The sequence below is a fragment of the Microtus ochrogaster genome, chromosome 26 (assembly GCF_000317375.1).
Source record: "Microtus ochrogaster isolate Prairie Vole_2 chromosome 26, MicOch1.0, whole genome shotgun sequence".
Classification (NCBI taxonomy): Eukaryota; Metazoa; Chordata; class Mammalia; order Rodentia; family Cricetidae; genus Microtus; species Microtus ochrogaster.
In genome coordinates this window covers 13,600,690-13,614,281 of record NC_022025.1, presented here as the reverse complement: position 1 = coordinate 13,614,281, position 13,592 = coordinate 13,600,690, and the positions used below count along the sequence as shown (strand labels likewise).

The window sequence follows — 13,592 nt, the reverse complement described above, 5'->3', positions numbered from 1 at the left end:
CCTTCCTTCCTTCCTTCCTTCCAAGAAGGGTCTCTCATGTAGCTCTGGTTGTCTTGGAACTTGTTATGTAGAGCAGGCTGGTTTTGAACTCACAAACATCCATCTGTCTCTGCCTCCTGAGTGTTGGGATTAAAGGTGTGTGCCACCACCGCCCAGATTCTAAAAGACCCCTTTTAAGCATCTTCAATGTCTGTGGTTGCCCACAGTATAGACAGCCTTCCTGATGTGGTCATTCAGGTGAAGGGTGACATCCTCCTCTGAATAAACCTTTCTTGGTTTGTATGTCCTGCCTCCACGGGACTGCTAAATATCGTTCCCCCCAAACCTTATTTTGGTGTAGTTTTCTGGTCTTTGAAGCAAAATGCTTGTTTTCCTTTTTCCCTTTTCACTGTATTTTACAGCCATGCCAAAATTTAATTAGTAAGTACAGTTACAATCCGTGTCTATATTAGAAGGTGTGTAAGTACAGAGACATGTAAGTATATATGTAACGAGTGCGTGTATACATCACAGGAGCTATTCATTATCACGGAAGGGTGCGTGAGGTCCGTCTGTATAGTAACATACACTTATCTACACTCACGGCCTCATCTGATAAGTGAGCTGAACTTTAGTGAGGGCCACTGCCTTTGTAAAGGCTTCGGGCTAGGCTTAACTTTGCAGACATAAAAAGTGAGAATGTGAGAACTGAGGCCCTTCCCCCAGACACTAAGTGTTAGAACATAAGGGATTTCGATGTTTGGTAAGTTAACCAGCCTAGAGAAAAAAGAATTAGCATTCATGGGTACCAAGCACTTAATGTACGTTATATCATGTCATCCTCTGAACCTCCACAGGAGTAGGTGATGATCTTATAGGTGAGAAAATGGAGCATTAGAAAGGTTGTTTGCCTGAACTAGGAAGCCTGCGAGCCCCTCTCACGGCCAGGTGCGCCCGGAGAGGCGTATGGGCAACAGTGTGTGTATGCTCAGGCTTTTGCTAGCTGCGCTGTGCTTTCTTTCACCAGAGACTGTTCTGCAGGCTGACTGTTCCCCCTCACATTAGAAGAACAAAATCGGGGCCGCTCCTCCTGGGGTTCATGGTCTTTTTCCTTCTTTCTCAGACATCTTTCTATCTAATCACTCCTATAGCCACGAAAATAACATTTGGTTTTCTGTAATTTGTGCTTGTTGTTATTGTTGTTTGTTTTTTAAGGGTTATAAGTGTGTAGTTGTGCCTGAGTTGATTCTAAACCAATTAGAAAGAAAGTGTCTTCTAATACAACCAATAACAGGGCAATGAAGTTCTTCCTAGCAGGTAACATCATGCTTTTAATGTGTTATTTTCCATTTCTAAATATTTTGGTCCTGCGTGATTCACAATCAAGGACTTCAGTATCTTGAGGATGGGTGGTGGTGGCTGTAGAAACAAGTTCAGGGTAGCAGCTAAGGTTGTCTGAGAGGTATGTGCCCAGGTTTCCAAGTGCTTTCATTGACTTGGATGTTTTCATCTTCTCGGAAACCCTAGGAGCCAGTTTTATAGATGGGAAAAACCAAGATGAAGAAAAGGTGGGGAATGTATTCAAAGCTAGGATACTGCGGTGTCTTGACAGTATCTTGTCTCAGTTACTTAGAATTTATGTCGTTACTAGGTTAATTAATGTGCTGTCTCCTTCCTTGGCAAGGGGACTCTTACTCTCTGGGGGTGGAGTTACACATTATCGTCAGTACGAGAATAACTAAGCTCATCACTTAGTAGGGTTATACGTAAGTCACTTGAATTACTGAGGCATCATTAAGAAACTAATCAGGTCTTACTTTATTGTAAGACTGTTTATAATTATGAAAATAAGGCTATGGAAAGGTGCTCATGTTAGTTTAGTTTTTGGGTTTTCTGTGACATGTGCCGGAGAGGAGCACTTTAAAAGAACAAGTCGTTGTGGGTCACAGGGGTTCCAGTACGTGGTAAAGGGTTCCTTCCGTGTTTCTGGGCCTGGGGGAGGCTGACGCCATGGCAGACGGGCATGTTGGAGCAGGGAGGCTGGGGAGAAGTAGGAGCGTGTCTCTCTTCCAGAGAACATCCCTCCATCCAAGCAGGTACCAGCTTTCATAATTCCTATACCTCCCAATGGTCAATGAGATTTTGAATCCTTCTGTTGATCACTTCAGTGATGAAGGCAGAGCCCCCGTGATCCAGTCTTTTCTCTGAAAACGACTTTGTTGGGAACCAAATCTTTAACACGTGAGCCTTTTTAGGGGGTGTGCTTTGTATCCGTCATAATGGTGCTTCTGTTTACTCTGCAGAATGGCACTGAAACAGACAGCATTCTGTCTAGCTGGCTAGGGAAACAACGTTGTTTACGTGACGACAGGGAAGGGACTTTTGAAAGGCTTGGCTGGTGTGTTGTTCCCCAAGGCAAACGTCTTTCTTTTCATCAAGTAGTAATACTGGATTTTAAAATTGTTTTTGCAGCAAGAACATTGGAATGAATACAAATAGTATCTTATAAGGTTGGGCAAATATTATTGACTGAGAATGATACTAATATGCTTTAGTGACTGACTTTAATAGGGTTTCTGTTGCTGTGAAGAGACACCATGACCACAGCAACTCTTTTATAAAGGAAAAACATATTTGGGGTGGCTTACATTTTCAAAGGTTCAGTCCATTACTGTCATGGTGCGACATGGTGGCATGCAGGCAGACATGCTGGAGAAGGAGCTGAGAGTTCTGCATCTTGACTTGCAACAGGAAGTGGACTGAGACACTGGGTGTGACTTGAGCATATATGGGACCGCAAAGCCTGCTCCCACAGTGACACACTTTTTCCAGTAAAGCCACACCTGTTCCAACAAAGCCACACCTCCTAGGAATGCTACTCCTTATGTGCTTGTGGGGTCCAGTTCCATTTAAACTACCACAATGACTTTTTGTCAAACTTGATAATCTCCCTTTTCCTTTTTTTTTTTTTTTTATTTTCCTTTTTAAAGCTTCTCACCAAAGGACATGGAAGAAAATGAAAGCAGCCAGTCTCCAACAACAAGCTACCAATATCCCAAAGAAACAGTAAGGAAGCGCCAAAATTCAGTACAGAATTCAGGAGGAAGTGTGTCTTCTGGGTTTTCCAGGAAAAGCTTCAAACTGGATTATAGACTAGAAGAAGACGTAACTAAGTCAAGGAAAGGAAAAGATGGGAGATTCGTTAATCCGTGGCCAACGTGGAAAAACATCTCTATTCCAGGTGTCCTCAGGTGGCTGATAATGGAGAAAGACCACAGCAGTGTCCCAGGCTCCAAAGAGGTAGGCAGATGGATCCGTTTCTGAATGCTTTGTGTATGCGTTAAATACACATGTGTGTGTGCATGCGCGCGCACACACACACACACACACACACACAACTTAGCTTTTCTGTGAGGCATGACCCTCTACTTACCTGTTTGCGTTCTTTTTTATACGATGAGATATAATGGTAAGTTTGAAGAGACAAATGAATCCTATGACCCCTGTCCTCAAGTTCCTGGTTTAGCAGTACAGGACGTGTGTAAATAACCCTTCCCTGTCCGTAGCCAGAGGCTTGGGTAAAGTGCTGTAGAAACAGAGGGGTAGATAGACGTGGTCCATTCTGACTGGAAGGGGTCGTCGGGAGCGTGTGTGCTGGTCCTTCCCAGAAAGCCATTCTGCAGTGGTTTTCTAGGTCAGGTGATCACGTGACCACACCATGAAGGGGAGCAGAGCATGCGTGCTCCAGAAAGTGACATCTGATAAGGAGTTGGGATGTGGAGCCTACAAAGTAAGGCGTGACCTAAAGCGGATCTTTACTGTTGGACTCAGTCACCAATGCTGTAAAGAACTCTTGCTGTCCTTTGCAGAGCTGCATAGGTTGACTGGTTTATTAGCGTCAATTGCAGCAGCTTCACTCAGGATGCAGTTTGTTATCCCTTAGCAAGGGGAATACTGGAAGAGCAAGACGTGCTGGGGCAGGGTTGGATGAGTAGTGATGGCTCCCTTACACTGGCATCTTCTCTTCCCTGCTGGCTTTTGGGGAGCTGGGGGCAGGGTTCTGAGTTTGTGAGCAGAGGGATGATAAGGAAAGACTGGGTCACTCTTGCAGGCTTTGGTCTATGTGGGAAGAGGTAAGGGCTGTGCTGGTAGAGGTGGATTTGGTGATAGGTTTACTTGGTAAATGTTGCCTGCCTTTCTTTAAAGGATATAGGATTGAATGTCTTACATCATGTCAAGTGTGGTAGCGTACACCTCTTAATTCCAGTACTGAGGTGGCAGTGGCTACTGGATCTCTGTGCTGTCAAGACCAGCTTGATCTACATAGTGAGTCCTGGGACATCCGGGGCTACACTGTAAGACCCAGTCTCAAAAAAGGGGTAGGGAAGAAACTTTTTATCACTTTAAGGCTAGAAATATTCATAGTAATCTCTATATAGTATATCTATAACTATATATGTATGCGTTTATACACACATATATGCATATATTTGCTGTGCTCAAGATTAAATCCAGAGCCCAATAAATTGTTTTGTTTTTTGAGACAGGGTTTCCCAGTAGCTATGGAGCCTGTCCTAGAACTCATTCTGTAGACCAGGCTGGCTTCAAACTGACAGAGATCCACCTGCCAGCCAGGCCAGTGGTTTTTAAGGGAATAGCTGTCCCTTCTGAAACACCAGTAAAAGCTGTGGAGGAGTACAAACACGTAAGTAAGCATCTTGTCGTTGGCTGTGTCATCCTGGATCTTAGGGACCCAAGTCAGTCCTTTCTCTCACTTATTAGCTTGTGTTTACTGAGCACATGCTACGTGCTGGACACACTCTATGATGTGCCAGAGGATGAATAACAAAGCCAATAATTAGTCACTCGTGTGGCGTGTTAAACTGTAAGTGTACTGGTTGATGATGGTGAAGTGCACCATTAACCCCATCTCTCCAAATGCAGAGGCAGGTGGAACTCTCTGAGTTCAAGGTCAGCCGGGTCTGCACAATGAGTTCCAGGACAGCCAGGGCTACACAGGGAAACTCTGTCTTGAGAAAAACAAATCAGACCATAAGTGCACCAGTGAACAGGGCGGGGACCTGAGGGTGATAGAGGCATGGCTGCATTCTTCAGATGAGTTTTTCTTTGTAAAAGCTGGCATAGGAAAGATACCAAAGGGGACTCTGATATGGAATTCCCCTTCTGTACCACTGTGATTACCATTGATAAACAAAGGAATTGCTTTGGGCCTATAGCAGAGCTATAAGGGAACAGAGCTAGGCAGGGGAAAACTAAACAGAATGCTGAGAGAAAGGAGGCGGAGTCAGAAGCCATGTAGCCCCTTCAGAGACAGACACCAGAACTTTAGCTGGTAGGCCACAGCCACGTGGCAATGCACAGATTAATGGAGATGGGTTAAATTAATATGTAAGAGTTAGTCAATAAAAAGCTGGAGCTAATGGGCCAAGCAGTGATTTAATTAATATAGTTTCTGTGTGATTATTTCATGGCTAAGCGGGCAGGAACCAACAAGCGGCGTTCTTCCTACAGGATTCTTATTGTTGAATATGCCAGTAAAAATGAATTCAGTATATTCTGAAAGAAAGACACTTTTACACTTTTCCAGTTTGTCTATCTGTCCTTCCTTCCTTCCTTCCTTCCTTCCTTCCTTCCTTCCTTCCTTTTTTCCTTCCTTCCACCTTTCTCTCTCTCTCCTTCTCTCTCTCTCTTTGAGACAGGGTTTCTCTGTGTAGCTCTGGCTGTCCTGGAACTCGTTCTGTAGACCACTGGCCTCCAACTCACAGAGATCCACCTGCCTCTGCCTCCCGAGTGCACCCCCAGACCTCCCCCGACTCTAGTTTGCATTTTCATTTATGACGTCTGCCCTGTTGTATTTCCTCCTTTTCTTTGGTGAAAGACTGAATTTAGATCAGATCCATGCTGGTTTCTTTTATTTAAGGGTTACATGTTTAATGTGGTGAAAGGGTGAGCTTTACCCCAGTGTGGCAGGGTTCATGTTCCCCAGATCCTGAAACAAAACCCAGACTGGAGGTCAACTCAAACTTAGGAAGATTTCTGGGAGTCGTTTTGTTAAACACTGGGAGTCCAGTGTTTAATGAGAAGATCACAGCCTTAAGTCATTACTTTGAAAAGAAAATATTTACATAGAATAATTATGTACTATGCTATTTATCTCATTATAGTATACTGTATTTGTTTACCTATATATATGAAAGTGCTGTAGCAGAACTTTCTATGTTCTAATATGAACTAATATGTAAAAAAAAACTTTTTTTTACATATGGTTAATGTATACATCAATTACTAGGTCTAAATGAAGTGTCATAAGCAGGAAGCATGGTTTAGTTGCCCTGTGAGAAAGTTTCCTTCCTGGACCATTCCTGGTATCTGTCTTTTCTGGCAGTGTGTCAGCTCACAGGCCGCACACACTTGGTTCAGAGGTGCTGTTGCTTTGCACAATTGTTGCCTCTGTGACTTTGTCTGATTGTTATTGTGTTACAGCCACCAACAGAAGGGCGTGAAATGATCACTTAGAAATGTATTAATTACAACACTGCTCAGTTTATTTTCTTATGCATATTTCTAGCTAGCTCTTACATCTTAAATAAACCCATCTCTATTAGTCTGCGCATCAGCATGAGATTGTGGCCTACCTGCAAGGTTCCACTTTCTGTCTCCTCCAGTGGCTACATGGCATCTCCCTGACTCCACCTACTCTCTCTCTATATCTCTTCCAGCCTGGCTATATTCTGACCTGCTATAGGTTGAAGCAGATTTTATTAACCAATGGTAGTAAAACATATTCACAGCATACAGAGGGAAATCCCACATCAGGGTTTCTCTGTGTAGCCCTAGCTGTCTGGACTTATTTTGTAGACCCTGCTAGCTTCAAACTCACAGAGATCCACCTGCCTCTGCCTCCTAAGTGCTAGGATTAAAGGTGTGTGCCACCCCAACAGCCTTACTGGTCATACTTTGCATACTACACAACTGACCCATTAAACATACAGTTTAGTGATTTTTTAGTATATTCACAGACATTATCAACGACACACTTTATTTCTGCTATTTCTAAATATAATACCCATGTCCTTCATTCATCACCTTCCAACCAGGATTCTTTTGCCCTGCTCTGTTCCCTGGAAACAATTGATCTACATTGTTGTCTTCATAACCTTGGCGAATAAATTGTGGCTGTTAACAATGCTCACTTGTGGGCTTGATCCCCCAATAGCCATTCAGAAGTGCTAAATGACAAACTTCGGGTGACCTTCAAACTTAGAGCAAAACCAAAGTGCATTCACTTTCAGTGGTTATGATTTTCCGAGTATTTCAACACCCTGTTCAATGTGGTTCTCTTTGTAAACATTTCAAAACAGCTTTGTTAACGTAATAGAGGTGCCACATATTGAAAGTGTATGATTTGATGAGCTTTATTTCAGCATTGACACAGGCAGAGTGGGTCGCCTCTATAAAGATAATGAACATACCTACCATCCCTGATGTTCTTGTGTTTTTGTGATCCTACCCCCATTTTCTCCGCACTTCTTCCCCAAGTCCTTACTTTACACGGGTAAGTATTTCTTGATAAATATACATTTTTTTCTAACCCTAATTATAAAATTTGAGAATTAATTGAAAAAAAATCTAACATTCATTTGTTCATTAGTTTAACCAATTTTTTTTTTATTGATCATATCCTGTGTTGTAGTCACTGAACCAGGCACTTAGAATGATCCCAAGCTATAAAAGACGAGAGATTGAGTCTACATTCAGACGAGAAGACCCACAGGAAGCTTGCGTTCATAGACACATGCACGTGCACGGGTTGCACAGGGTGGGGGTGGGATCCCACCTGCAGAGAGAACCAGGGATGCTCCCTTGGAAGATGCACAGTTTAACGACAGTGTCAATGGACTGAGAAATGGATCAGAAGCATGCAGAGTTCTGAAGCTCGGTCCAGGAATGGGAAGTATTTTCTCTGAGTATGGGATAGACAGTGTGTGGGATTAGATAGCATGAAGCCTGGCTGGGAGGACTGGGCATGCCTTGGGCAGCTTACTGTTGGGCAAGGGGATGAGATGGGGCTTGTCAGGGAGTCGTGAGCAGTGAAGACTTCCAGCAGGGAAGGAGTTAAATCTTACCCACAGGTACACGGATTTTTGTTGGATTATTTTAGACAGGTCTTACTATATTAACCCAGGCTAGCCTTGAACTCTTGGTCTTTCCTCCTAGGCTTCCCAAGTGCTGGGATTGTAAATGCCACCTACCATCTTGGTACAGTGTTGAGGACTGTTATGTCTCTTGTGTGTGGAAGGAGTGGGCATGGAGACAGTTGAGCAGTCATGAGTACTCTGATGTGTCTAGCTGCTACTCAGGATCTTAAGTCAGGCTACCGGCTGTGCAGAAATGCAAGAGATGGACAAACCTGGTGTATGCTTGGTCACTGGGGTTGGGACACTGTCTTCTTTAGGAACACACATAGAGTGTGTACTGTGAGCCATCTTCCAAGGTGGTACCGTTATACCCATCTTCCAGACGGAGAACTTGAGCTCGGAGGGCTTAAGAGACATGGCTGCCATCTCTGCCTTTCCTCCCGTGGCCAGGCCTTCTCTTTCAGACTCTCTCAGTCCTCTTAGTTCTCTTTCACCGCTGTCTCCTGACTGAGGGGAGCCACTTATGAATGTGACCCAGGAATCATCACAGGGTTTTGCATTGTCTTTTTTTTTGTGCTCAGGAAGTGAGCTCTGCAAGACCCAAGGGTTAATGTCAATTGCCGTCAAATTCCGTTGTGAGTTCCCCTGGACTGGCCTGCTTCTGAGGCTGTTTTCAGGCAGCAGATACGTCACCGGCTCAGTGAGGTGACAGCCGCAGAATGATCGCATCTAGGCCATTCTGCTGCTGGTGCTTCCGAAGCCAGCCTTCAAAATGCAAACTTAGCAGTATCGAGGGGTTTAAATTGCATTTTCCTTCTGCTTCTTGCATTTGGGACCAAGCAGATTACTAATTGGTGGTTCTTAACTCACCTCTAGAAAGGAGCAAGGGCACATGTTGAAGAGCAGGTGTTCTGGATGGCTTCAGTTATCCCCAAATAATTCCCCGCTGAAATGTAGGTCACAGTGTTTTCTGGGATGACATAGCATCTTTCCACCCCCTAACTGCTGCCTTTTCCTGTTTTATATATACAGGAACTTGACAAAGAGCTCCCAGTGCTTAAGCCGTATTTTATCAGTGACCCTGAAGAAGCTGGGGTGACCGAGGCTGGCTTACGAGTCACGTGGCTGGGCCACGCCACGCTGATGGTGGAGATGGACGAGCTCATTTTCCTCACGGACCCCATGTTCAGCTCCCGCGCCTCTCCCTCACAGTACATGGGCCCGAAGCGATTCCGCCGCCCCCCGTGTACCATAAGTGAGCTCCCCCCAATAGATGCGGTCCTTATCAGTCACAACCACTACGACCACCTGGACTACGGCTCCGTCCTGGCTCTGAATGAGCGGTTTGGCAGTGACCTGAGATGGTTCGTGCCTCTGGGTCTCCTCGACTGGATGCAGAAATGCGGCTGTGAGAACGTCATCGAGCTGGACTGGTGGGAGGAGAATTGCGTGCCCGGCCACGACAAGGTCACCTTTGTCTTCACGCCTTCCCAACACTGGTGTAAAAGGACCCTCCTGGATGACAACAGGGTCCTGTGGGGCAGCTGGTCTGTGCTGGGGCCTTGGAACCGGTTCTTCTTTGCTGGGGATACTGGCTACTGCCCTGCTTTCGAAGAGATAGGGAAGAGGTTTGGGCCCTTCGACCTCGCAGCTATTCCCATTGGAGCATATGAGCCAAGGTTTGTAAACACGGATGTTACGGGCTATGATTCCCAATACTGTGGAATTTGTGATTTTCGTAGTGGGCTTGGTATACATCGATAGAAGTTGAAGTTAGATTCATAATCAATTTTATATTAAGGTGTAAAGAATTTGGCTGGGCGGTGGTGGCTCACATCTTTTAATCTCTGGGAGATCGAAGCTAACGTGGAGGAAAAAAAAAAAGAATTTATACACCTTGCGAGAGCCCACACACCTTCCGGCTCACTAGTCAGTGCCTGGAGCCAACTCGTGGGTGAGCGTCTTTTACCCTGTGACTGGGAATTCCAGTCCCTGTCCTGCAGGTGAGCAAGGAAACAAGTTGGCCCATAGCCCTTGTGACGCTCCTCCTTTCAGTCAGTGCACAGAATCTGGTCCTGTCATGCCATCCCCCTCCCGCCACCGTGTGCTCAGCGCGACTTTGAGAGCAGTGAGGGACCACACTGTCACTACTGAAGACCCAGAGGACCTGACTACTGTGTTGTACTTAATACTGTCTCTTAGGAGAGGTATGACTTTAGTGATGTACATGTGAAGCAAAAGGACTGTAACAACGTGGGCTGGGAAGTTGGCTTCCTGGGTAATAAAATGAGTGCTTATACAAGCAATGGGGGGGGGGTGCAGGTCTGGATCCTCAGAACCCACAGTAAAAAACCCTGGCTGACAGCACAATCCTGGAATTCCAGAGCTGGGGAGGCAGGCAGGAGGATCCTGGGTGTTCACTGGCCAGATTGTGTAACCAATGAGGGAGATCCAGGTTCAGCGAATGAAGCTGGCTTTAAAACAAGGTGGGGGCCTTGCAAAGTGGATTAGCAGCTGAAGGCACCAGCTACTCAGGGTAAAGCCTGAAGACCCGAGTTTGGTCCCCTGCAGGTTTGAAGGAGAGAATCCGCACCTGTAAGTTCTCTTCGCCCGCATGTGTGTGTCACACACAAAGAATGAATAAATGTGATCATTTTTTCTAAAAAGGCAGAGAGGGAAATACCTGATGTTGACCTCTGGGCTGCACGCGTCCTCATACACATGTGCACATACACGAACACACCACACATACCAGGTTTTGCTTTCCTTTCACAGCATGCGGATATATGTGTGTCATTCAGGCTCCCCTGCAAGCACTGTATCGCTAACACAGATACATTGTATCGCTAATACAGATACATTGCATCGCTAATACAGATACATTGTCTCTCTATCACAGAAACATTGTGGCTCTAATACAGATACATTGCGGCTCTAATACAGATACATTGTATCTCTAACACAGAAACATTGTATCTCAACACAGAAACATTGTGGCTCTAATACAGATACACTGTATCTCTAACACAGACACATTGTATCTCTAACACAGAAACATTGTGGCTCTAATACAGATACACTGTATCTCTAACTCAGAAACATTGTGCCCCTAACACATATACATTGTGGCTCTAATACAGATACATTGTATCTCTAACAGCCACATTGTAGCTCTAACGTAGATACATTGTAGCTTGAATACAGATACATTGTGTCTCTAACACAGGCAGTATATCTATAACCTCAGTGCTTGAGACTCACTTGGGTAGCAGTTTGTACACATGGTAAGGGATTTTGTAGTCTTTTGTTTTTACCTTATATCTATTATTTTATCCATTCGTTTCATTGTAACTGGGGATTGAATCCAGGGCCTCAGGCATCACTGAGCTATATCTAGTCCCTGCCAAATTCATTTGTTACCCGTTAAGTTCACCAAACCTTATTAACATTATCTATCTATCTATCTATCTATCTATCTATCTATCTATCTATCTATCTATCATCTTTCTATTTATCTATCTATCATCTATCAATCAATCTATCTATCTTTACTTATTTTCTTATTGTGGGGTTAGATACTTTATTTTTGATTTTTCGATACAGGATTTCTCTGTAGCTTTGAAGCCTGTCCTGGAACTCCCTCTGTAGACCAGGCTGGCTTTGAACTCACAGAGATCTGCCTGCCTCTGCCTCCTGAATGCTAACATTAAAAGGCATGTCCCACCAATGCACTGCGGGCTTAGACACATCTTCTCTGGGTCCTTAGTCATTATTAAAACTATCATAACTTGGGGTGGGAAGATGGCTCTGCAGGGTAATGGTGCCTGCCAGCAAGCCTGATAACCTGAGTTCAAGACCCAAGTGGTGGATGAGAAAACTGATTCCCACGAAATTACCCTCTGACCTCCATACATGCATATAGACAGTCATACACAAAATAAGTTAAAATGTAATAGTCAAAAGAAAGGATGCTATGGTATTGAAAGGTATTATATTGAAGGTATTATATTGAATATATTATATATGATATATTCAATCATATATTATATATGATTGAATACTAAAGATTAAAAAAAACTGAAAAACTATCATAACTTGCCAGATGAGGTGGCACATTCCTCTAATCCCAAAACTTCTGTTTCAAAAAAACCACCACCACTACATACCACAGCAAAAATTATAATAAGTCAGTATTAATATTTAAATTTTACTTTTTCCACTCAAATGATTCTAGTTTTCATGAAACTTCTGAAAATATCAATCAACATGGCTTTTAAAAACTGTGGTGGTGCATGCCTTTAATCTGAGCACTTGGGAGGCAGAGGCAGGCAGGTCTCTCTGAGTTTGAGGCCAGCCTGGTCTACAGAGTGAGTTCTAGGACAGTCAGGGATACACAGAGAAACCTTGTCTTGAAAAAACAAAACAAACAAACAAAGAAACCTGTTACAAATCATTTTCAAATGGCGTTGCTTTTACTCACTATGTATTAGAATATCTCTTATAGTTATGAATCCAAGCCCCCACGAGTGCTATCGAATGTGTTTAACATGTGTGTCTGTGGTGAGGGCACAGACTGCATGCTCACAACCTTGCCTTTCTCTGCAGTGCTGTGCTCCGTCTCTGTTCTAGGCTTCAAGAGGCTGGGGCCGGAGGCATGGCCTGCTTTAAGAGCTTTAAGCATGGTAGTTCATGTGTACAGTAGAGTCTGGCTTTATCTTGTCAATCCTAGCTGTTTCAGAAATGAAATAAAACTTAGGAGCTCTGCACACACGTAAGCCGATTACAGCAAGGAATGTCTTTCCGTTGTGTGCTGGGAGTATTTCCTTCCTCCGTCCAGGATGTCTCATCCTCATCCTCAGGCACTGCAGCTGGGATTACTTTTCCCACATGCGGTGCTGGGGTCTGAATCCAGAGCCCTGACCAAGCTAGGTCAAGCGGTCTGTTGGCTTTAGCACTGACGTTTCATTTTAATGGCTAGAGTAGAGATAGATAGATGGATTGATTTCAGGTAAACGGAAGTTAGAAGAGAGATAGGATTGTTCAATAGGCAGTAGACACACCAAGACTGTTTCCATTCTGTCTTGACTCCTGCGTGACAAGGCAGAATGCGGCTTCTGTCGTCTGCTGAGTGGCTTTGGTTTGGGGTTCCCAGAGGACCCAGCAGCTGCTGACAGTCAAATCATCCTTGTGCTGTTGTAGGTGGATAGACTCTTGGGGTTGAGTTCTGGGAGGGCCAGAGCACCTGGGCTCCAATTCTTTGCCCATTATTTTATTTCTTTGATTCATTCCTAAAATTGCGGAGTATCTGCTTATTAAAGTAATAAGTCATGTTTTTAAAATACAGCATCAGGTCGGGCAATGGTGGCGCATGCCTTTAATCCCAGCACTCGGGAGGCAGAGGCAGGCGGATCTCTGTGAGTTCGAGACCAGCCTGGTCTACAGAGCTAGTTCCAG

At 44.3% G+C, this 13,592-nt stretch overlaps 1 protein-coding gene across 1 annotated transcript in view; it reads left to right on the top strand.

The window, feature by feature from the left end:
• The window catches only part of Napepld (N-acyl phosphatidylethanolamine phospholipase D), a 39,952-nt gene that overhangs the window by 13,640 nt on the left and 12,720 nt on the right, over positions 1-13,592 (top strand). Inside the window, exons 2-4 of the mRNA XM_026784651.1 lie at positions 2,970-3,279; positions 9,171-9,817; positions 10,194-10,345. Coding sequence (XP_026640452.1) covers positions 2,970-3,279; positions 9,171-9,817; positions 10,194-10,345 — 1,109 coding nt within the window. The remainder of the gene's footprint in view (positions 1-2,969; positions 3,280-9,170; positions 9,818-10,193; positions 10,346-13,592) is intronic.